Below are 25,636 nucleotides of genomic sequence, written 5' to 3'. Positions count from 1 at the left end.
GTATATTTTTGCACCATTATCTTTATGAAGGAGCTGGCACATGGGCTCAATTAGTCAGAATATTAATCAGTACATTTCTCAGGCATTTTTTTAAACGGAAAAACTACTCAGTTTGAATCTTGAATTATGCCATCTGTTTTCCTCCCCATGGGGGCTGCTCTAACATTAGTTTAGATAGGAAAAAAAACATTCTAGGAAAGAGATTTTAGAAAACTGATTTCAGCATTGCATTCGAGCCATAAACCAATAACTCCTTCAGGAATTACTTTCTCACATTTCATCTAAATGATTAACACTACAAATAAACCCTAACCCCCCACACACACCTGCAAAGATTTTCTTCTCCTAAAAGCATAAACAATCTAATTTGAAGATTTAAAATGAAAAATTAACATGCATTAAACACAAAGCAAACAAGACAAATATGCAATTAAGTGTACTATATTCGGAATTCCTGCAAATTGGGGATATTTATTTCAGGGTAGGGTTGAGGGGGGTTTCAGAGCTGAGCAGCAAAATAAGAAAAAGAACATGTGAAGCAGAAACTCAAGATTTCAAAGTTCTGATCTGAAAGCTAATGGATGACTGGATTAAAGACACTTTTTGAGTACAACTAGCCAGAAACAGGTCAGAGTCCAAGCATTACCAATGCCAGAGATGGCGCCAAAGAGGTCCTTGTGCAGGCTGGTGTCCAGCGTGCCCCCAGACTTCTGGGGCGTCACTAACGGGTTCACTGCTGGCAAAGTGAGGGATTCTTCCTTCACAGTCTGTTGAAGGGGGAGAGAGACAAGAAATCATTAAAGATGGTTTTAAAAGAGTTACCAACCATTCTTGGAAGTATGAGCATGAGCGGGAGAACAGGGCAGAACGGCCTGGCCTGCCCATCACGTGGGGGTGGGAGGACCAGCATGGAGCCTGTGCGGGGAGGACGGAGGGGGCGGGTTGCAGCAGGAGTGGGGAGCGTAGGGCACTTCAGGCCTGGGGAGGCAGAGCAGCCTTGGCTCAGGGAGTCCTGTCTTCCCCCAGAAGGTCTAGCATTTCTCCCTTTCCACAGCTCGGATACCTAGCATCTTTCTAGATGCTGGTTATTTCAGCAGGTTTCTTCCTTCAGAAGAAGCCTCGAGGGCTCTAACTAGAATGTTGGTTTTTCTCTCACATCAGAAATCCTCCCAAATGAGCAATAATGACCTCACAATAGCGGTGGTGAAAACCTCTGCAGGTTAGGCGCTTCTTGTGAACTCCCAAGAAATTGTGTTCATTGTGAAGTTGTGTTGTAACAGAGATTATACTTCGATGGAAGCCAGAGAAAAAGATGGTGTTCACGTTTCTCAGGGTTGAAGGAGTACAGAGAGGACCCAGAATTGCTTATTCTGATTAGAAAAGCAGACAGATTTAGAGAACACACAGGTGCAGGGCCGTGTTGGCGAGGGCGAGATGAGTGTGGTGAAGCCCATTTAAGGACAGTGACCACTTATGCTCCTTGGAACTATTGACACAAAACACGCTCTACAAATAGGGCTCCTCTCAATGCACCATCAGGTAGGAGATGTACTCAGAGGAGAGAGGTATAAAAACCAGGACAAAGCACCACTGTAGGAGAAAAAGGGACAGAAAAGAAACACACAAGGAAACTCCCCAGTGTATGCCATCATGACAGTGGTAAGACGAACGATGGAGCCAGTACAAGGGTCTAGAACAAACAAGAAAAGGACACTGAACTGCTAACCTGTCCAAATTAACAGCCAACTGTCTCCAACCAAAAGGCTTTGAGATCATACCTGGCATCACCCTTCACTCAACTTAATTTCCAATATACCTTTAAATATCTGCATAAGGCTAAAATAAATTAAGGTGGTCAATTAGGGGAGGTGGGATTGCTCATCTTGGTCCCCCCTGACATCTAATCTGATTATCTTTCTAATTTTATAGACACATGGAAAATTAAGCCCAAAGAAGTGGCTTTTCAAAGACTGTGTGGTATGCTATTAATACACCAGGACTGGGACTAGCACTGACATCTCGTAATACACAGGTTAGAATTATGTAGAATTATGCTTTTTTTTTTTTTAAATAAAATTCCTTCCTCTATAAGTTTTTCTTGGATACACAAAGATCCTGACATCTTATAAGAAAATGAGCCATCAGGAAAGCATGGCTTTTATAATAATTTTTTTTTTAAGAATGATTTTTAACAAGAGTTGAAGGTTTACTAATTGACCCCATCTTAGCCAGAAATGCAATTTACCAAGACTACTGTAGATTATTATGGTTTGGGGGGCAACAAGGAGGGGTGTATAGTTGAAGAGTGTCCCTCCAAATGCACATCCACCCTGAACCTCAGAATGCAACCTTATTTGGAAAGAGGGTCTCTGCAGATGTCATTAAGATGTAAGATAAGATGAGGTCACTGTGGATGAAATCCAAGCCCTGGTGTCCTTATAAGGATGGGACAGGATACCAGGGACACGGACGCACACCAGGGAGAACACCAGGGAAGACAGGCAGAGTCACACAGCCACCGCCAAGCGCGGCAAGCGCTCCAGGCAAGCACCAGTGGCTGGGAGAGTGGCACAGCCTGGCTCTTCACCCAGCACCTCCAGAAGGAACCAGCCCCGCTGACACCTTGATTTTGGATTTCTGGCCCCCTGACAGTGAAGGAATAAATTCCTACTTGCTCTGGGCCACCCTGTCCGAGGTGTTTTGTTAGGGAAGCCACAGGAAACAAATGCAGGCCGTGTCTGTGTGAGTGTGCTTACGTACACTGCCAGGGTTCACCGGGAAGGGAGACACATCTCTCACGTTGATCCGCTGGACGTTCTCAATCAGCAGACCAAACAGAGGCAGGTAGAGAGTGGCTATCCTCGCCTGATGGCTCTGGAACAAAGATGCACAGTGTAAGTGAATCCTGGCCTTGGAGAGCTTAATGATGGCCTGGGCGAGCACTGGCCAGGCCCTGTACTGGGACCCTTCCTATAAAGGCGGCTGTTAGATTTTATTGCATAAACAGAGAAAGCTTTTGTGCTATCGTTACTAATTTTCTAATTGCTTGTTTCTTTGGATTACTCAAAATGAAGGTCATGTTATCAGTCACATTTCCATGCATCAGAGAACACTCACCCTGGAAGCGTATCTGTCGTCAAAAGAGTGCTTTATCAGCAGGTTCTTGAGCACGCTGATGGCAATCACTCGGACCTCCCTGAACTCCTGGAGGGCGGCCCCCACCTCCCTCAGTAAGAGTCCCACCAAGAAGTGGTTTCTGCAGAACTCGTCTGTTAATGCATAGTCAAGTTGGAGATCTGAAATGAGCATATAAACAAACTGCTTTAGTTAGAAGGGATGTAATACTCTTTGAATAAAATAAAAACCAAGCCCACCCTTTCCTTTCAGGCTCCCCTGTGTGTGTCAACAGGTGGTCACATCTGGCTCCCAAAGGCTGATAACCTAAAACACTGCTCTGCACTCCAAAATGTAAACAGAGTTTAAATACAATTAAATCAATCCACAATGCAGGAGACCCAGGTTCGATCCCTGGGTTGGGAAGATCCCCTGGAGGAGGAAATTTCTACCGACTCCAGTGTTCTTGCCTGGGAAATCCTATGGTCAGGGAGCCTGGTGGGCTACAGTCCACAGGGATACCAAGAGAGTCAGACACGACTTAGTGACCAAGCCACCACCACCATATAAATGCACTGGATTTTGATTATAGAAAGTATTACATCCTACGTAATTATTAAGTCAGTGAATAGTTTTAGTACCAATTTTTAGAATATAGAACAGCACATTATATTACAAATGTAATTTTGTTACTAATATGAAATTCAAATATTGTAGTAACTGACAACATTATAGAGGAGTAATTTGTGCGTAACAAACACATAACTAAAGAATAAATATATACATGGCCTATTAAAATGTTCTTCACTACATGGGTTCATTTATCTATTTCCTGGTCATTAATGCCCATATACTCCACCCAATGTGTTTAAAATGACCAAGTTAGCATATAACCTACTTATTTTGCTATCACTGAAGACCTTATTTAATATAGAATTTTCTCAAATATACTCTTAAAACTTCTGTACCTCAAAAAGCAAATAGAAAACTAATATAAACTAGAACTAAAATGGACAAAGCACCAAATCAAACTAGCTAAGTCATCAGCAAGCTAAGAGACAAGACTGAAAGCTCTTCTAGAAAAAAGATGTAACCAAATGTGAACTCTACTGAGGGAAGGTAGAAACAAGTAGCTAAACACCACACTCTAAAGCTGAAATAACACTTTTCCAGTAAGCTGTGGCTTGGATTTAAATTCTTATACCGCATCCATTGTTAGAGGCAAGTCAATGGGCCTCTACTTTGGTTTTAATCTCATGCTGGGCAGTTGTTTCTAACCCTATTTAGATTCTCACTCAAGTCCTAGAAAGCCTTTCCAGGACCTTCCAGAACACTCGTGTCCACTGTTTTAAGCAGAGATTATTGAAAAGACAGTTCATAGCCTGAATTCACATGAGTCCCTTAGAAGAAAACTATTTATGGGTTTAACTGTACACATGTGTGTGTGCGTGTGAGTATGTGTGTGTGCAGAGAGGAAGGTGGAACAGCAGGTGAGAAGGGTGAGAGGAAGGAGAATGCTAAAAAAAAGACAAAACCTTATTCTTACTGGTGCAGTTATGAAAATTCATACCGAAGCCACCTGTCCCTCTAGCTCCAAATTCCCTGACAGTCTACAAGAGTTTGTGCATGTCTCGCGGTGGGCCAGTGGGGAAGATTAGTACAGGTTCACTGCCCGACCACTGGGCAGAAAGAGCTGTCCTGAGCACCCTGACAGGTGAGAGGAAAAGACAGTCATGGTCCCCAAGGGCAGGTGGGCCAGTAACTGCTGGTGGGCTAAGAGGGCAGGGTGGGGTGCCGGGAGAGGCAAGGACCTGGCCAGGCCCAGATCCAGTGACTGGCCGCGTGACTGGCTGGGAGGAACATGAGGACCCCAGCGAGGTGCTGAGTGAGGCTGAGAAGCATCAGGAGTGAGGAGCTGGGACCAGCAGGTGTGTCTGGTGTGTGGGGAACAGCTCAGGGGGAGACAGGTGGTGGGGCAGGGTTGGGCGGGGGATTCTGAATGGCCCAGAATGCTCAACCCTGCACCTTTTCCAATTATTACCCCAAAGTCACCTTCTCAGTGAGGCTCTTCCTGGCCACCGGATCTCAATGTCACCCACTTCCTGTCCCGTTCCCTCACTTTTCCTCTCCGTAGCACTCATCACTCTGACAGGCGGGGACTTCATCCTTGTTGTCCACAACTGTATCCCAAGGTTAGGTAGAGTTGGTGCTGGGCAAATATTTGCTGAATGCATGATAACCAATGTCAGGCCACGGTCCCTATCTTGCTTTTTATAGACAGTTTGAGCCTCTTTTGGGCACTTAAGATATTTATGTCTCTGAATGAGTGCCTTTGTGTATTTCTCCCTGAATTTCAGGGTCACTTGATTTAGGTGTCATCAATAATTTGATGGAGGAGGAAATGGAAACCCACTCCAGTATTCTTGCCTGGAGAATCCCATGGACTGAGGAGCCTCATGGGCTACAGTCCATGGGGTTGCAAAGAGTTGGACACAACTGAGTGACTAGGCAACAACAAATAGTGTGGTGGCATCCTTCCACTTTTTCTCTCCTGCAGCATAAATAATCCTGAGCACATGCAAGGTGCTAAATACTGCACTATGATAGACCCGAGAGACTAGTCTTACTCAATTACTTACTCAACGAAGACAAAGAAATCTCTGTGAGCTTAATTCTCTTCAAACTCAGAAAGGATACAGAACAGTTAATAAAGACTCAACATGCAAACATAGAAAGCATGTGAAAAGCCGTGTTGCGTGTGACAAAGGTTACGGCTACTGCTATAAACAAGGACTAGGAAAACAGTGGGAGAATACACTTTAGAAGTGAAGCAGCGTTTTTTGTTTGTTTGCTTTACTTCTTAAAGAAGCCTCCTAGAGGACCTAGTGATCCCAGGAGCAAAAAACAAGACGCCTCCCAGGGATGTTATGGATGTGTTAGCTACAGTGAGAACAAATTCACTGGCTTATCGTGAATTTTAAAATTGATCCAAGTACATGGGAAATGTCTAAATGCGTAGCACACGTAAGCGTTTCAGCAATCACTTGCATTCTTTTTCTTTTAAAGGAGGAAGATGCAAGAAAGCAGCGTCACACCCCACACCTACCTACAGGAGTGTCATTTGACTCCACAGTTGGTGAAAGAAAAGCTAATTCATAAGAAAAAAGGAAAAGTGAAACAAATAAAAACAAACTACAGTAAATAAAAAGGATTTCTATTGTTTAAGCAATGGAATTGTTCAATGAAAAAAGAGTCACACTGGCATGATCAATAGTCTGGTAAGTTTGCTAAAAAAAAAAGTTAAGTTCCTATGAAGCATTTTATCAATTAAAAAAAAAAAATAGAAACGAGAAAAAAAATGAATTCACCAATGAAAAATGTCAGATATTCTTAATGTCATGTGTGAACTAATTCTCTTATTTAAAATGAATGGCTCTCTTTTTGAAAAGACTAGGATTAATATATTTAAAGATAGATTACCTTGATATCTTTGAATCCTGCCTTTTCCAAATGGCATTGGTAAATTCAAAGGAATATAATGTTCATGATTGCACACCACACGGAGAAATTCAAATTTGTATTCAAAGAGGGTCTGCAGGAAAAAAATGGTTATAGTCATAAGTTACAGATACTCTGCACAGCCTCCTAAGAAACCCCTGAGGAATGACGTGGTGCCTATGGCTCCTTCCCTGTCTCAGGGCTACATGCTCTAGGGTACTTTACAGATTTCAGCATGGCTTCAGGGATTCATTTGAAAACCGGGGAACACATTTTGCTAAATAATGTTCTCCACTGACTTTTAGGGCATTTATTATTTATGCTCCTCCAACTTCAATAAAGGATTTCGGGCAGCTTATAATTACAGACCAGATTCAAAGCAAGAAAAAAGTGAGAAAGGCAGACCTTTAAAATAGATACCCAAGGGAAGAAACAGAAAATTCTGGCAGAGAAAGGCTGTGGTTCCTTCTGTTACCTTGTTAAACAAACTATGATTTGTAACAAGAATACTTTTAATTGTGCAGCTGAGAGTCATTTCAGGTATTTATGAGAAAAACCAACAGGTATGTTTATGTTGCATTTGGAATTACTGTGTCTCTAATATCTTACACAGGCTTCCCTGGTGGCTCAGTGGTAGAGAACCAGCCTGCCAATGCAGGAGATGCAGAATTGATCCCTAGGTTGGGAAGATCCCCCGGAGAAGGAAATGGCAACTCCAGTATTCTTGCCTGGGAAATCCCATTGACAGAGGACCCTGGTGGGCTATATTCCATAGGGGTCATAAACAGTTGGACATGACTAACTACACACACACACACAATATCTCACATACTACTGTGAGTACTAGTTATTAATAGTTAGTATCTCCAAGGGAGGGCAGTGAGTAGTGCCTCTGGGACTGAAAGAAAATTCTGATGTGAACCCAGAGAAATAGGTAGGTATCTGGATTCACTCAGAGAGACAAAAAGCAGTGTGTAACACACACACACGCACATGCAGGCACACACACTACCTTAGGATCTCCAGGAGCAAAGCAGCTGATGTAGTTGTTGATCTGCTTGAAGACAAAGCCCCTGTCCATGAAGGTGAAACATCTCTGCGGAGGAAACAACCCACAAAGGTAAGTATTCAGGCTGTAGTGGAAAGTTGGGTTCAAATCAGTGTTTACTGTGGATAAGTTTATCCTCTGGCATAAACACATTCGCTGAGCACCTACTGTGTATGAGTCACTCTGCTAGAAAGAGCGCATTTGGCCCCCAGTGGACGCCCTCCCTGCTGGAGGGCCCCCCACCTTGATGAACACAGCCAGGCTGTGGTTGGCGTTCTTGGACGCATCCGGGTTATCTCGGTACTTCTGCGTGATGTGAGGCATTAGCATAGTCACAACAGTTTCCACCGCATGATGATAGGAGGCAGGGAATCTCTGGTTTCGCAACAGCTGAAAAGGGTTTAGAGCAAACGCTGATTATTTTTTTAAGTTGAACTGTTTTTTGGGGAAAAGAAATCTCATCTCTGAAAGGTACAGGCATTCAAATCAGCCAAAGTAAAATGCAGAGATTGCTTTAGAAAGCACTGGCTTAGGGTTAAGCCTCAAGTACTCAAACTGAACACGCACAGAATGGTGACTGTATGTCACTAGTTGAAACTGCTCAGGAGGAGTCCTCTTTAACTTTACATAGTAATTTTTTTTCTCTGTCAGGAATGCATACCTAAGAAATTACACACAGATCACTTAGCGATTAGCTACTACTTACCATGTGTCTTCTACATACTGGGCACTGTACTAGATATTTTTATATAACCTTTTCATTAAATTCTTAAACACTCTCATTTTATAGAGAATCAGAGAGGTCAGGTAAATGTGGCTTCAGTCACACAGCTAACAATAACAGAGACTCAAACCTCGATCTATTTATACAGTGAGTTCAAGGCCTGTGTGCTTTCTGCTCTGTGAGGCCATACTGCCCCCTCTCCCACCTCTCTCCTGCTCCATAAGTGGAACAATTTACTGAGGACCCAGAATGGGAAGCGGGCTGTACTGGATGGTCCATGCATGCATGTGATTCTAACCCCATAGCAGGGGGTGTTTCCATCCCTATGTTACAGACAAGAGGAAACTGAAGCTTGAAAAGATTCAATAAAGAATACTAACTGACCTTTAATATCCTTCCTTCCCTTCTCCCTTTTAGTGGCAGAATGCCAGGGTTTGACAGGGACACATGGCCTCCCAGCTAGAGGCTACATTTCCCAGCATAACTTGTGGCAAGATAATGGTCATGTGACTCATTCTGGCCAATGGGCTATAAGAGGAAGTTACGCTTGCCTTCCGAATCCTTCTCTTTGCCACTGCCTGGAATGTGGGGTGGTGGTGAGCCAGCTTCTCAACCATGCAGACAAGGATGCTACCTGGGCTGGATAATTGGATAGGAACGTGAGTCCCCAAATGACCTTGCAGGACAAGCTTCCCACTGTTTGAGCTGCCTATGGATCATAATTTTCTAAAAGAGAGAAATGAACCTATTGTCTTATCAAAGCCACTATTATTTTGGCCTATTTTGGAGGAGCCAAACCAGTATCTTAATAGCAAATAAACAGCATTTTGTAAAACTAGAACTGGAGCCTAGGTATTTTGGTATGAGAGCATGCATTATTTTATGCTTTAAATACCAGAAACTATAATGAAATTTGGGAACTCCAGCTTTACAATAATCTCAGTTCTCACACCAATAACAAGACAATCTTTGTAAATGTACATAAACTCAAGAATCCAGTGAGGGAAGGATCAAGTCATAAGAATTGGAAGTTTATCTACTTTCATAAACAGAACAGTAAAATCTGAAATTCCAAAAGGATTTTGTTCCATTCTGGCAAACCAGTAACTCTAGATCCTGAGGTGTCAGCCTCCATCAACCATTAGCTATCAGGAACTCGGGCAAGGCCAACTCTAACCACTAGGCATGAATGCCAGCTCCCAAGCCAGCCACTCCTAAAAAACGAGGTCTCCCAAGAAAAGCCTACCGAATGGCGCTGAGTTAACAGCTGCTTAAACCATGAAAAGTGGATGGAAAATTCTATAATGGAGGGATGGGGTGGACCACATGGACCTATGAGTCAATATTATCACAAGCAAAAGTGGGACAGCTGGGCATCCTATACCTCCTGATAAGTAAGATACAGGAGTACCAGCTAAGGTGTATCCTTGCCACATAGAAAATCAAACCTGAAAGCAGTTTAGCCTCTAGATGTCACTACACAAGAAACAGACGGTACAGAGAATCATGTGATGCATTACTGCAAGCTTACAATCGGCCAGATCTAGAGTGTGGGGAATTCTGCAGGTCAGGCGGCCTACTTTCTTCAACAAATACACTGCATTAAGAAACAAACAAATGGAGAAGGAACAGTGTGAGGGGCCAAGAGAACATCAGGGCCACATCAACCCATGGCAATGTGTGGACAGTGTTTAGATCCTGATTCAGACCAACTGTAAAATGACACTTTTGAGACACCTGAATACAGATGGGGTGTTAGATGATGATAAAGAAATATTGCTAACTTTATTGAGTATCATAATGGTGCAATGGTTATTCTTTAAAGGCTTTACCCATTGGATATTATACACTATAGTTTTACAGAGGAAATGATAAAATATTGAGGGAATGTTCTTAAAATACTCTAGGAAAAAGAGAAGTATGGGGGTGGATACATAAAGCAAGAATGGCAGAGTGTTGATAACTGTTGAAGCTGAGTGGGTGAGAGGTACGTGAGTTTCATTAAACTACTCCCTTTCCTTTTAAAATTTTCTATAATAATTTTTTTTATTAAAAGGAAAGAAGTGTGGTGAAGAGTGATGTATAATTAACATACCAACCAACCAACAATACTGCTCGGCGATTAGGAGGTGATAACTCAGTGCCTTTGAAGGGTGAGATGAAGCTCCCCCTTGTGACAAACAGCTATTGTCAAGAGTCCTAATTTGGCAACACAGCAATGAGGTAAGATGCACACGGAAGGGCGATGAAGACTGAGGTGATGAGACGGTTTTACGGAGAGCGCCACAAACTGAGGTGGAAGCACATGACCCAAGCTAACGAGCTGATGTAGGGCAGTAAGTACATGAGCGGTGGCTCAGGACAGGACGCTAAGATGGCAGGGGACTTCCTGGCCAAATGAAACGCTACTCCTGACCACGTCCTGCTGCGGGATCTTCCCTCAGTGCTGCGGCCGCGTCCATGGCGGCCCAGCCCCCACCATCTCTGCCTCCAGCAGATGCTGCTGGTGAGAGGTCTGCCTGCCCACAGACTATTCAAACTCCAGGGGGAAGGTAGACTTGTTGGTATAAAAGTTTTCCAACCACTCTGGTAATGCACACTCAATTTCACCTTGTCACTACCCTTCCTCTCCAGGATCTCTATTAACTGTCCGCTGCTTGCCCGCAAAGCTCCCCCACAGTCTCATCGCTGTCTCTGAGCTAATCCTGTTTGCACTCTTCCCTCTACCCTCAGCCTGAGCCCGTACCTGGGCATGAGCTCCTTCCTCTGCCGGACCCCCATTCTCCTCCCACAAGGGAGGCGGCCTCCAAGGCCCAGGTGGAGCTCCAGCTCCAGCACCACACGAATGTCCTCTTGTGTTGGAGCTCACACGGACACCTTCACACGTTCTCCTCTAAATGCGTGTTCTCCTTCTCCAAGGACTCTGTCAACTGCACGGTGGAGGCCGCACTCTCCACTCTGCCTGCATCTCTCCTCAATGCTCTGCCTGGAGCACACACTGTTGGAAACACACCCTCGTGGACGGAAGCATGGCTGTTAACCATTCTGCCATCTCAGATGCACAGAGTTTCACATATCGTTCAGGAGAAGTCCAGGCAGTCCACTCAGAACAGGAACCACACTGCCCTTCTTTCACTCTTCAAATGAAAGCTCTTTTCTTGCTCAATTAAGACAGAAAATGGCTGAAAGCTAAACAACTGACACTTAAGGGAAGAGGTTCGGCCTGTCCCCAGCCAGGTTTCCAGCTTCCTGCAGGAGCACCTGTGGAATGCTAACAATTTGCTTGAGTCAACATGGGAGGGAAGGAAACTCAAAATGAGTCTGCTGAAATTATAGCTGCTAAAACTAAACCACAGGGAAGAAAAACCTAAAGTACACTGACCTTAGAGGCAGGGTGGAGCTGGGGGTTGGGAACTCCTCAGGAGGCCACAATGAGGCCTATTTTGCATTTTCCCCCCAAAACGACTTATTATATATTCTAAGCACATCACCTATGGAACACTGAAGTCTGGAATGGTCACAGGTAATCAATCCAAACTTCGCAGGTCCATCTGCAGCGGTATGGAAATTGACCATTTCAGATGCTAGTTCAGAGAGAGGCTCTGATGCTCAGCTCTCCTCTGCAAAGGGGTCATAGTTTGATTGGCTGGGGATGGGCAGGTGGACACATGACATTGCCTCCACCTTCGGCACGACAGCGTGCAGGTCTGTCCCTCCCTATATGTGTGCATCAGATGAAATGGCCTGGCCAGCACTGGGAGTGGAAAATGAAGACCGAGGCTCATCACACTCTATGACCCCAAGTGCTGGTTTGTGGCAGACTTTCAAGGACACTGAAAGCACTGTCTAGCTCTTCTGTGAACCATGGCCCAGGTGCTCCTACGAGACAGGTGTGCGCCTGCTTACAGCAACTGAAGACAAGACTCACCAGTGAGGAAAAAGGTCAAGGTCAGGATTATAAACATTGGAGTATTTTGACAATCTTCAGCCTAAAAACAGAAAAACTCTAAGGGGATTTGACCATGATTCTGGAAACCACCAATGGTACAGAAATGGTGAATATGAACTTGTTCCCTAAATCCAGAGCACAGGGGCTGGAGACTGGGGCATGCAACTTTACAGATGCAGGACAAGCACTAAAACAGCTGATGCAACCATATACAACTCATCACTTAAGATATGAGGCAAAGTGACTGCAGGCTTCAAAAGCTGAAGAGAAGTTCCTAGACCAAGGTGTGATTTAGCTAGTGGTTACCATGGGGAAAGGGAATTGGGAGGGGCAATATAGAGCCAGGGGAAGAAGAGGCAAGAACTATTAGGTGTAAAATAAGCTGCAAGGATATATAGTACAACAAGGGGAATATGGCCAATGTTTTATAATAATTACAGATGGAATATAACCTTTAAAATTATGAATCACAATTACAACCTGTAATGTATATAATATTGTAAAGCAACTCTACTTTAATTTTTAAGACCTACAAAAATTAAAAACGTGTGGTTTCAGGGAAGGGCGGCATGATTTAGAGAAAGGGTGGTATCTTGGGTGACACGGAAGCAGAAGTCACGGGGGAGGGGAGCCCCTCTAAAAGTGACCAGTGTCGGACTCCCCGGAGTGGTGAGCAGGTGTTCAGAATCCCTTTTTATAGTAAATCATGTTATGGTTAAGCATTCTCTTTTTGGATGCCTGTGTTTCTTTTCAAGCTGGAATGCTTTAAAATAAACTACCTCTAAAAACCCTCCGAATGCTGTTTTGAGATCAGGATATAATTAACTTACAGAAAAGGTTGTGCATGGCAGCACTTGAGTGGCCTGTGTAAAGCCCTAAAGGATAAACTAAATGTTTATCTGTGGAGCTAGAGAATTGGGCTATAGGCTGGGAATGGCAGGACACTGGTGAGGGGCTGACTCTGACTTTGGCAGGATTCTTGGTTCTGCAAGGCTGTGTGATCCTGGGCAAGGATCTAGATCTTCATGGGTCTAGACCTCCACCATCCACCTTCGTGAAATAAGGGGGCAGCTGCACAAGAAGGTGGCTTTTTGGTCTCTATTAACCCCCAAATTCTGTGGTTTAATTTGGCATTTTGAGAAAAGAACGCACACAATCCTTTATTAACTTTCGATCACAGTTCTAGGCTAGACGACACTGATCTGTGTGTGCTCAGTTGTGTCTGACTCTTCGCAACCCCATGAACTGTAGCCCACCAGGCTCCTCTGTCCATGGGGTTTCCCAGCAAGAATACCAGAGTGGGTTGCCATTTCCTCCTCCAGGGGATCTTCCTGACCCAGGGATCAAACCCATGTCTCTTGCCTCTCCTGCACTGGCAGGTGGATTCTTTACCACTAGTGCCATTTGATATTTGATTTTAAATACACTTCTCAGAAATGTTTCAGACGTGTTCCTCACCTCCTTGACCAGAGCTCCCGTGGTCTAACTGCACATCTTCCCACCTGATCTCCATGAGGGCACGAACCACAGTGCATTTAACTGCATAACCTTTGAGACTGGCATATAATAAGGGCTCAGCGAATACCTTCTGAACAAATTGGCTATTTTAAAAAATATAATCAACTTGCCAGTCTCTGAAGTGATCCCGTTTAAAGACAAAAATAATGAAAATCCAGTAGGGCCTTGTTGTAAACTGAATTGTGTCCCTCTCCCCGACTACCCCCAAAAGCCCGATGTTGAAGTCCTAAGCCCACCTCAGAATGGGAGTATTTTTGGAGATAGGGTCTTCGAAGAGGAAATTAGGATAAAATGAGGTCATCAAGATAGGCCTTAACCTTACAGGACACGCAAGGAGGATATTAGGATGCAGACAAGCAGGGAGAAGACCTCCCATAAACCAAGGAGAGACACCTCAGAGGAAACGAGCCCTACAGACACTTTGCTCTCAGACCTCTTCCCTCCAGAATCACAAAGAAATGAGTTTCTGTTGTGCAAGCCCCCGGAGTATTGTACTTGTGATGGCAGTCTCAGCAGACTAAGACTGGCCTAGAGGCTGTCTTGAATAGGAGATGACACCTTTAACAGAAAGGCAGTATAACATAACATGGTGAGGGTATGTGTGTGTGTGTGCACGCACACGTGTGTGAGTGTGCCTAGTTAGCTGCATACTGCCAAGGAGACAATCTGCTAGATTTTTCCCTTGGCAGGCTGTGCTGGCATGATTTCGATGGTGCGTTACTCTGTGGAAGGCAGGGCCCACCTCCATCTGGCATCTTCCTGTGCACTAAAATTGGATTTAAAAAGGGGGAAAAAAAAAGGAAACCTCCTCAGGTTCCAGCACTGGCTCTATAGCAGAAAGCACAGCTTTAGGTTCGGAACCCCACCCTCCCACCTGACAAAATCCACAAGCCCTTCCCCAGGCTTGCTATGCACCCAGATCCCTGGTCCAGCGGGCCCAGAGCTCAAGCCTCCCTCCCTCGGGCCCCCTTATCCTTCCCACATTCACTGCAGGGGCTGCTGGGCTCCAAGACGACTGCTCCCTGCTCAAGCACCCACCGCGCCCAACCACATGCCCCGAGACTCCACTTCTGCGGAGCTAAGATGCAGCAAGAATCCCATCACACAGCAATTCTGGGACCCAGAGAGTCTCAGGAGCAATTCTGCCCATGGCCACCTGGGTTTACTGCATTGGAATCCTATAAATATGTATCTACACTGAGCCTCAGACAGCCAGTGGTGGTGTCAGTCCAGAGTCAGTTCATCTTGTGGCAGAGACCAGCAGGGACCAGGGGACAGCCTGGGACCCAGAGAGCCACACACATCTGGGAACCACAGGGAGGAGGTGTCTGGCAGGGATGGAGTTGTGTCTCTGAGTCCACTCATTGGCTACCAAGGCCGTGTGGTCATATTAGATTTTCCCATCCAAGTTCCTGAGAATAATGTACCACGTTCAAGACACTTAAGAAACACCGGGTAATTACATTTTAAATGAATGCTTAAGCTGCTACTCCTACTTCCACAAATGTGAAGACTTCTAAGCTAGTCAAAGGAAAAGACATACTTCTGTTTGGATTTTTAATAACACAGTGCTCCATGAACGTGGGCTCTGGAGCCAGACTGGTCACAAAGCCCCCTCCCTCCACGCACCATAGCACGGCCCTGGGCACTCATGCACTCTGGTCTTAGCTTCTTCATCCATAAAACAAGGGGCGAGACTAGCACTTTCGCCTGTCGGGTTGTTGTAAAGCTAAAACGCCTTACTACTCAGAAAGCCCCTAGAGCAGTACTGGGACGGGCACCCAGAGAACTTTAATAAGTGCTGGCTACAATGAAAGAGACTTTCCCCTGAGAACTACTAGGCGAACTTTGAGAGAAAGTGACATACCTTAACTTTGGAGTTCTCTATCAAATGCTGAGCCATGGATTTTATCAAAACTTCAAAGAAAAACCACGAATACTAAAAAAAAAAAAAAAAAAAAAAAGAATCCAGTAAGGAAAACAACAAATCAGAAGACAAGTCATTTACTCTGTTAGTAAGGTCACTGACGTGAAACAAGTATGACCTGAAAACACAGCTGAACCTCCTGACGAATGTTCGGACCTGAGGGGCAAGGCAGATCTGCACCTGCTTCCATGTGTCCAGCAGTAAACAGCGCTGTCCCACTGGGAAACTGGGCGCTTACACCTACCGTGGCACAGCCAGCCACAGGCGCCCCGGATCTCATACGAGGCCATTCCTCTCGGCTGACTCCCACCTGCAGACGCTTGCCTCTACAGTCTCTAACTCAGTGTCCGCCACTGGTCTGAATATGACTGTGAAACTCTGAATGTAGTAATGCCTTGTGGCTCGCTTTGGAGCAGAAGCATTAACAGCAAAGTTGCTACTGAAGAGTTATCTCTGTTACCTGCTTTGAGGAGCTGCTGACTGTCTCCAAAAGCACAAAGAGGGTGAAATTGATCAGGCCAGGAAGTTTGAAGTTTCTTCAATTTGCTCACCGCAAAGCCACACTGGCCCTCCCGACGTACCTTGAGTAGTTTGTTGCTGGTGAGGAAGTCGGCAGAAGGCTTGAGAATTGTGGTCATGGATTTGGTCAGCTCTTCGTGCACTGTCTTGTATTCAGAAGCAATATATGGCTCGGCCTTATATGCATACTTTGAAGAAAGGGGAAAGATACTTTAGTGCACTGGTTCTCCAAGATGGATTGAGAGTTGGAGAGGCTCCCAAGGATGGAGACCAGGGACCAGGTATCACTGATGGGTGGGAGAGGAAGGTGTGGACACGGAAGGTGGGAAGGGTGGGTGTCATGTGACAGGAAGAGGGAGCCCAGGGTGTCTTCAGGGAACCCATCAAAACACGTGAACCATCTGACTCAGCTGGTGGGTCTTCCAGGACAGAACACTAGCTCCCCAAAACTGTAATCAACGTGTCACATGACTGACATGCAGCAACTGATTCCTTGAAGCACCCCAACTTAGTTTAAATATAAACTAATACACAACTACAATTCAGAGGTGTTCAAGGCTAAATAGAACATGTGTACTATTCAGAACAGTAAAGGCCACTGTGTTCACTGAATATTGTATGTAAATGATGAACTTGTTGACATTTATCTAATGTCATCTCTTGCTTTCCTACATAGTCCAATTTGATGGTGGCTAGAGCTAACCTTCCATCTTTAAACCTCTATATCATTTGGCTCACATTATTTGAAAAAACCCTTAAAGAAAGAAATGTAGCTGAAAGGATGAAATTAAGGAAATAAATGAATGGCTGCCCCTCTTTGGACATCCCCCTCATTCAGGTACACAGGAATAGAAGAGAAAGCAGAGGTGTTAAGTGTTATCCAAAATACATCTTCAAATAACTAGATTTAAGGAAAATAAAATAGGTCCTTAGAAGAAAAGTTGGAGAGCCACAGATCTGAATGACCGGGCAGTTTAATTTACATACCTTAACATATGACCTCAAGTGGCCCTCCAATCCTTCCTCATGGCACTGGGCAACCACATGAATAATGACCCTACACACCACAGGAATGAATAAAGCAATGAATAGTAATGTGGAAATGGAAACATTTCATTATTATCACAGTAGCAGTACAACAATGATGATGCTACTGGCACCACAGGAAACGAGGAAATGAGGCATTGGATGGGGTCCCCACATATGGAATCAAAACAAGTTTCTTAAATATCATGTTCAACATGTACTGGCACCCCAGATACATATGGCTGTGCTCCAGATGTGGACAGACTGAGAGGGAAGAAGGACCACCTTTCCACCTCGCTCACCGTGTCACGTTGACCGCAACCTCCTCCTGGGTTGCTCGGGTGAGGACGCGGAAGAGCTGGTTTAGGATGGTGGGCAAGAAGGCGATCATCACGTGACCCTCCATCGCGTGCAGGCTCTACGGGTGTGGGATGGCAAGGTTCATGTTATCATTTTAAAAGTAAACTGACCCCAAGAAATTTCCACTCAGCTTCAAACACAGATGGAAGAAACCCATTGAAACAAAGGGAGACAGTGGTAACCTACTGGACAGAGATGTCTATGTCCGAAGCCTCAGAACCTGTGACTATGTTATATGGCAAAGGGGAATTAGGGCTGCTAGTCAGATTAGCTGGCCTTGAGATGGGAGACTCTGCTAGATTATCCAGGAGGGCCCAAAGCAATCACGAGGGTCCTTAGAAGTCAAAGAGGGAGCAGGAGAGTGGAGGGGAAGAATGCTCCGAGATGCAACATTGCTGGCTTTGAGATGTGGGAAGGGGCCACAAGCCAAGGAATGAAGGATCCTTTAGGAGCTGGAAAAGGCCGGGAAGTAGATCAACTCCCAGAGCTTACAGAAAGGAACTCAGCCCTGTTAATAACGTCCTGGGTGTGGCCCAGTGAGACTCATGTCAGACTTCAGAGTTACAAGACGTGCAAGAAAACAGATTTGTGTTGTTTAAAGCCACCAAAGTGAAAGTGAAAATGAAGTCGCTAAAGCCACCAAGTCTGCAGTAATTTGTTAAGAGCAGCAATGGAGAATGAATAAAAGGTTCTTCTTCAAGTTGCATGGCTCCTATGATATAGCTGAAAGGGGACTTGAAGCAGGGATTTCAGAATCCCCATTCCATTTTCCTTGCTTAAATCAAACCAATTCCACTTCTCACACTTCATCTGTTTTGTCCCAATGCCTAGAACACATGTTTAGCTATTGCTCCCCTAGAATCATGTTCTGGGTGAGACTCCCCTGGACCAACCCTCCTGCTCGCCCCAGGAGCCTCCTGTCTGCACAAAGCTAGGGCTGGTTACGTGCATTGTTGTTGTGCAGTCACTCGGTCGTGTCCGACTCTTTGCAGCCCCATGGACTGCAGTACACCAGCTTTCCTTGTCCTTAACCGTCCTCCAGGGTTTGCTCAAGCTCCTGTCCACTGAGTTGGGGATGTCATCCAACCATCTCATCCTCTGTCATCCCCTTCTCCTCCTGCCCTCAGGAGTTTATGTGCATTATTTCTGTTGTTCTTTTTTTTTTTTCACCTAGAACACATTCACCAAGGTTACGTTGTCCCCTACAATGAACTAGAAGTTACTTAACGGTGGGACTGAAGTCACTGTCTTTTATGCTCCTGGACCGTGCTCTGTGTGCAGTGAGCACTCATAGAAAAAGCCTACAAGTGGCTGGTTTTCTATGTGGAATCACGTTTTAGGCCGGCCTGAGAAAAGTATATGTGGGGCTGGGTGAAGACTGCCGTACCATACTCAGAAGTCGTACCATTTCTGAGTCTACTTCTTGTCCCTATCTAAAACCCTAGAGACGATATCACTGTGAGAACATCTGGGGAAGAGCAGCCTTATAAGGTTTCCAGGGGTGGGAACAACACTCACCACCAAACAGAAAAAAGGGAGTTACTAAGAAAGACATCTGATACCTTAAGGTATTTTACAAGTTCACTTCCTAAAGCCTGGGCTCCGGATTCGGTTTTCTGACAGTACTGGAAAAAGTTATGTAAGTGCTGATCCTGCGGAGATAAAAGAAGAAAGGAAAATGAAAGCCTGTTAGCATATCTGTGTGGACACAGAGGTATTTGCTTCTGCAGCATGCGTGTTTTATTCAGACTATGAAACATCATATAAAAATAAAATAAAAAAAAAGACTTCAAAGGTCCTCCAACAAAAGTGGAAAATTTATCGTGAGAACTGTTATTTGTACTATCCATTTATATTATTACATGAGAGCACCGTATATGTACTTTCTTTCTTTACAAAAGGACTTACAGAGTGAAAATATATCTATGTAACATATCAATTATGATTTTATTCTGCCAAGAAAATCATGCAAATTCATTCACAAAGCTGTCACTGCTAATTTTAATGGAACAGCATGTACCTGAGTGTACACTGTGGAAACCAGATGAGTTGAAACTTTGAGCAGAGGCTTGCTTCCATCTACCCATTTAATTTCTGGACCATAATGCTGAAAAAATATGGAGGGGAAAAAAAATCCCAACAGATTAGTGACCTTGGCTTCAAACAGCATCTTCAGTTGAGTGTACTGACAAAGTACTGAATGCCAGACAGCTTCACTGACTTGTTATTTATGCCTGGCTCACGGTAGGCATGTAACCATGCCCACTTTCTTCTCCCAAGTACAATGCTCGTCTTAATAGATTGTCTAAACTATCTTTTCTATATAGTTGCAGCTCTACAAATTATTGTCCATCTGAGAGGGAAAGGTTCCAATTTTACCAATCACTTGACCAAACTTGAACTCAGGATTCTGAAAGTGATGGCATAAGGTACCAGATAAAATAAATAGGATAGTAAGTATTCCTAGAACCTGAAAACGGTTGGTCATGTTTGTGCTTGTTTTTATTTCTGAAACCTCCACTTTTCTCATTCTCAGACTAGGAATAGTAACTGAATAATAACAATCATAACAACTGAATACTATTATGATTTTACCCTTATTTTTGAGTATTTTAACTATCTGTCTATAACATTGGCCCAAATTTAGTGCTATTTAAATGCAGAGATATTAAAAGCCATTCACAATGAAATGGAGCAGATCTTAACTAAGTATGTTATAAAACTGAAGTCGATAAAATTTAAGATGGCTAAAAGGAATATAAAACCAACAAACCAATTGGAGAAATCTGAGAAGACTCAGGCTTTCATGAATCAGAAATGTATCAGAAAGGGCTACGAAGTAGATAAGGGATTTGCTTACTAGACTTACAATAAGCTGGAACACAATTTCTAATCATTTGCATGGCTATAAGAACATATTTTTATTTGAGCATGGCTAATTTGCAGAGACAAACTTCCATCTCATCCTCAAGTTTCCATTTCCCTGCTGAAGCAGTGCCAGTTCAGGGCTTATAAAATGCCCAAACTATAATTCTAGATTATGATAACTATTACCAGCACTGCCTTCCAGTGGCCTAGTGAAAGTCACTTAGTTGTGTCTGACTCTTTGCAACTCCTTTGGCTGTACCCTTCCAGTCCCCTTTGTCCATGGAATTCTCCAGGCAAGAATACTGGAGTGGGTAGCCGTTACTTTCTCCAGGGGATCTTCCCAATCCAGGGATCGAACCCAGGTCTCCCACATTGAAGGTTGATTCTTTACCATCTGAGTCACCATGGAAGCCTTCCAATGGGCTAAGTTTACTTGTAAAATGAATAACTAAAACCAAAATATTGGGACTGGCAAAAATATTGCATGCTTTTGGAAGGAACCGGGGTAAACTGATCTTAAAGTCCCATACCCGGCCCATCCCATGCTCCTGGAAGCCTAGGTAGCCAGACGGGAGATTGGCTGAGACAGGGATGTGCTGCTCACTAGTCACCACCCTTCCATCCTTCAGAAGAGGAAGCCAGGAATATCCAACTGTTGAAACAAAGAACAACAACAACAACAACAAAAATCACTGGAAGTGTAGGAAAATGGATGCAGACAGCCACGTTACTAAACTGCTTGATCTTTAAGAACTGCTAATACCAATATGACTAAGAAACTGAGATGACTCAGAAAATAGCCTCTGCAGAAAAGAGTCATAAAGCATGTTGGCCTCCACGGGATGAGCATTCTAAACTATGTCCTATAAAATGTATACATGTGGGCCAGGCATGCTACCTTCTCTAATTCATCTAAACAGTCCCTCAGTGAAAGTACTCAAATTTAGAATCAAAACGAAATTTAAGAACCTAATGCACAAGCTGTGAACAATCAAAGGGATGATGACATTCAAACCTTGTGTTTCAACGACGTCCTTCTTCTTCGTGCTGCCTTTATTTGAATTATCGCAGCTGACATGGAAGAATGTGAACAGCAAGTGGTGCTTTTCATGTAGCTGGGTGGGCAATTCTATTTTAATCTGCAGGGAAGACAAAAATAACAATCTTTCTTATATTCCAAAACAACAACATGTCACCCATGCACAAATGTGTGTTTGGTCTCCAAACTGATTTATTAACGCCTGCAGTTAAAGGGATCTGAGACTGTTGAAGAAATGGATCCTTAACACACTGTTATGGTCTAACTGTTTGTGTCCACCCAACAAATTCATAAATTGAAATCCTAGCTCCAAAGGTGATGGTTGTAAGTGGGGCCTTTGGGGGCAATTAGGTCCTGAGGGTGGAGCCTTTATGAATGGGATTAATGCTCTTGTAAGAGATTCTATCGAGCTCCCCAGTCCTTCCTGCCATGTGAGGACACAACTGAGAAGTCTGTGACCTGGGAGGTGGCCCTCACCTGACCATGCTGGCTGGTCCCTGATCCTGGACTTCCAGCCTCCAGGACCATGAGCAACTAATATCTGCTCTTTACAAGCCACCCCGTTTGTGGTATTTTGTTACAGTAGCATGAATGAACAAATTCACTGACCCAAAACAGGAAAGTTGGTATTTCAACTCTAGAAAGAACTGGAAAATACATGAGAGATGCCATTTTGTTACCACAGCCAAGCCATAATGAAAAACCAGGTTTGACTATTTAAAAGCAGGATTCACATAGTAGTTTGAGTGAACTCCATTATAATTCTCCATGTGTGTGTGTTAGTCGCTCAGTCATGTCTGACTCTTTGTGACCCCATGGACTGTAGCCTGACAGTCTTCCCTGTCCATGGAATTCTCCAGGCAAGAATACTAGAGTGGGTTGCCATTTCCTTCTCCAGGGGATCTTCCCAGTCCAGGGATCGAACTTGGGTCTCCTGCATTGCAGGCAGATTCTTTACCATCTGAGCCACCAGGGAAGCGTATAATTCTACATAAGGACACCCCAAAATAAGGAAGATTCTCAGGTCCAACAGACGTTTAATTATACTTAAGTATGAAGAGAAATAGGTGAGAATATTAATTGTGGTAGTGATACAGGAAGAATTTTGACTTTTTCTTTTCTGCATTATCTGTACTTTCCAACTTATTTTTTTTAATAAATGTGTTGCTCTTATAATTAGAAAAGTTAAGTAAACTAAATATTTCAACATTTAGTTCTAGCACTATAACTTCAGTGTTATATGCGGCTTCTCTTGAATTTTGCTTTGCTAGGCAAAGAAATTAGAGTTTTCCTCAAAACTGGTTAAACTAGGTTTTCCCTTGAAAACCTCACTTACCTCATCATAAAATTCTGGGTTTTGGTGATGGTGTAAAACCGCAGCAAAGGCGCTTTCTGTGAATAGCGGCCCACCAGGTCTGCCGTAAATGCACTAAAATAAGAATTAGCAAAGGGAGGTACCAGAATTCAATCAATAGAGCAAGAAATTAAACTCAGATGTGTTGTAAAGAAAGCAGCATTCCTATAGCATAAATGAAGCCCCCTTTGATGGATTTCTCCTACTTACAAGACTCCAGACCCACAAGTCCCCTTACTCCCCTCGCTCACCTCCCAGCCCTCCCCTATCCCTACTCCACTCCATGGACAGCAACAGCTCACTGCTTACTTTCACCTCCATGCCTTTGCTGACACAATCCCTCAGTCTGAAGAACCTTCCCTTCCATGTACAACAAGCAAACTCTCATGCGTCCTTCAAGAAATGATTCATTTCTTTCCTGTGTCCTTTTGGCAATGTTTTACACTAATCATTCGGTTTTATCCAAAAAAACATTTCAGTATCTTTTATGTGTCAGGAGCTTTTCCTCCATGACTGCCTTTCCCACTAAACTATGAATTTCTTGAGGGGAAAAACTATATTATATTCTTCACATATTATCTCCTTCCCTTTGGGGAAAGTCACTTCCACATAGTTAGAGTGAAGAATTTGGGGTCTGGAGCCAGACTGCCTGGGTTTGAACACTGGTTCCATTAATGTATGGTCCTGAACAATTCATTTAAATTCTGAGCATTAGTCCCATCATGTTAAAAAAAAAAAAAGCAGATAATAATTGTTCCTAACTCAAAAGACTGTTAGGAGCATTAAAAGAATCTAATATCTATAAGGCTGTACAAGCAGAGCCTGGAATACAGTAAGCACTCAATAACATCACCAATAACCTACTACTATTATTATTACAACTAGAATCAACATTTTCAAGCGAGGTACATGTTTACTGAACTGAATACGCATAAGAAAACACCATCCCTAAAGAGTGTTACAAAACAGAAATTGCCAATTAAGAGCAAGCACTCAGTTATTCCTGTTCTGTAAGGTTCAGTGTATGTGGCTATAGTCTGTGATGTTACATATTTTGTGTTTGTGTCAACTAAAATGTGCTAAGAAGTCCCTTTAGCTATGCAGTATCAGGAACTGCATTTTTAAAATGGAAAAACGTGTACACATAAAGTACCAACCTTTAGAGGCTTAGAGTCTTCCTCATCTGAATCTTTGAATTCAATGCAAATAGCAATATTTCTGGCCTGCAGTGACAGTTACATAAAAAAGAGAATTTAAAAAAAGATTAAAGTATGCAACTATTTATGAAAGAACATGAGAAGCCAAAAACCTAAGAAAGTTTGGTATCGAAAAGAAAACGTGGGCGTCCTCGGTGCCCAGTGGTTAAAGCCCGCCTGCCAATGTAGTGGATGCAGGCTCGCTCTCTGGTCGGGAAAAGGCCACGCGCTGCAGAGCGACCAAGGCGTGCACAGCTCGAGAAAGCCCTCGAGCAGCGATGTAGACCCAGCGCAGCCAAAAACAAACAAACAAACAAATAAAACAAATTTTAAGAAACTAAATAAAACTCAATTTTGCCACTCACCTTGGCAAAAGACTTTTGACTGTCATATTTCAAGGACTTAGGATAAACATACAGGTGGTTGTTGTAGATGGTGTAAGGTTGAGTGTGTTTAGGGATGCAGGGTACAAATTCCTCCACCTCAAACGTAATCGGCATTTTAGTACAGGTTTCAAATTGCTTTGTAGGAATGTATGATGAGTTGACATAATCTAAAAAAAAAAAATTAAAAACAAACAAACTGAAGTAAAAACCAAACAAAAGCTGGTCTGTTTATTACACAGAATGTACACTTACTAGGAAAGTCTGAGGAAACGTTATCAATTGTAATGTCTAGATTGCCCAAAATCACAGGGAGTTTAGCCATCTTCTCAGGTCTACAAGTAAGAGAAGAGAAAAGTCAAACAAGTTAGTTAGCTCTGAATTCTAGAGCAGCACTTCCTAGAGAAATACAATGCAAGCCACAAAAATAATTTTAAACTTCATAGAAGCTACACTTAAAAAGAGTAAAAAGAAACAGGTAAAATTAGTTTTTAAAATATTTTATTTAACCCAATAATATATTAAAAATATTATCTCAGTATGCAACAAGTATAAAAAGTACGTTCTGGTTCTTTGAAACCAGATGTGTATTTTATGCTTAGAGCTCGTCTCAGCAGGACCTATATTTCAAGTACTAGAAAGTCACACGTGGCTAGTGGCTGCTGTGCTGGGTACCACAAGCCCAGATAAGAATATTGACAAAATGTTACAGTGGAGGTTTTCCTGAACCACTCCATTCTCAACATACATTCTTGGCTCAAATGGAATCAAGAAAGTTCAGGAGCCATCTGAGGCTCCATTGCCTAGTGAAATGCTGGATATAAAGAAGGTGCTGAGTGAATTGTCTGGTGTCTGTATTTGGTCTGACTCCATCCAATACAGGGGTGTCCTCTGTGCCAGTCCTGACAAGCATGCCCTCAGCCCTTCCTAGTGACAAGGAAACCTTCAACATAGCCATTTTGACACCCAGACTGCTCTTCCTTACAGCCTGGTAAAATTCACCTTGCTGAAGCTTTCACTCATCAAGGAGCCTAGTTAAATTTCTCTAACACTTTTTAAATCATTAATAGACAGCTATCACATCTTCCTAAAGTCCTTGCTTCTGAGTCCTTT

General features: G+C 43.5%; 1 protein-coding gene across 12 annotated transcripts in view; it reads right to left on the bottom strand.

The window, feature by feature from the left end:
- Window positions 1–25,636, bottom strand: part of DOCK9 (dedicator of cytokinesis 9) — a 287,028-nt gene that overhangs the window by 64,673 nt on the left and 196,719 nt on the right. For all 12 annotated transcript variants that reach the window (XM_070380791.1, XM_070380794.1, XM_070380798.1 and 9 more), the window contains exons 16-33: window positions 24,779–24,858; window positions 24,506–24,693; window positions 24,102–24,167; window positions 22,927–23,019; window positions 21,567–21,690; window positions 21,082–21,203; window positions 19,704–19,790; window positions 19,246–19,335; window positions 17,626–17,741; window positions 17,285–17,354; window positions 16,360–16,485; window positions 15,719–15,790; window positions 7,904–8,050; window positions 7,625–7,708; window positions 6,595–6,706; window positions 3,118–3,296; window positions 2,761–2,874; window positions 647–767 (exon numbers count right to left, since the gene is read on the bottom strand). In XM_070380791.1, the coding sequence (XP_070236892.1) occupies window positions 647–767; window positions 2,761–2,874; window positions 3,118–3,296; window positions 6,595–6,706; window positions 7,625–7,708; window positions 7,904–8,050; window positions 15,719–15,790; window positions 16,360–16,485; window positions 17,285–17,354; window positions 17,626–17,741; window positions 19,246–19,335; window positions 19,704–19,790; window positions 21,082–21,203; window positions 21,567–21,690; window positions 22,927–23,019; window positions 24,102–24,167; window positions 24,506–24,693; window positions 24,779–24,858 (1,991 nt within the window). The remainder of the gene's footprint in view (window positions 1–646; window positions 768–2,760; window positions 2,875–3,117; window positions 3,297–6,594; window positions 6,707–7,624; window positions 7,709–7,903; window positions 8,051–15,718; window positions 15,791–16,359; window positions 16,486–17,284; window positions 17,355–17,625; window positions 17,742–19,245; window positions 19,336–19,703; window positions 19,791–21,081; window positions 21,204–21,566; window positions 21,691–22,926; window positions 23,020–24,101; window positions 24,168–24,505; window positions 24,694–24,778; window positions 24,859–25,636) is intronic.

Source organism: Bos mutus, chromosome 12 (assembly GCF_027580195.1).
Source record: "Bos mutus isolate GX-2022 chromosome 12, NWIPB_WYAK_1.1, whole genome shotgun sequence".
NCBI classification, from domain to species: domain Eukaryota; kingdom Metazoa; phylum Chordata; class Mammalia; order Artiodactyla; family Bovidae; genus Bos; species Bos mutus.
The sequence above is the reverse complement of the archived record's forward strand: the minus strand, read 5'-3'. Positions and strand labels throughout refer to the sequence as shown.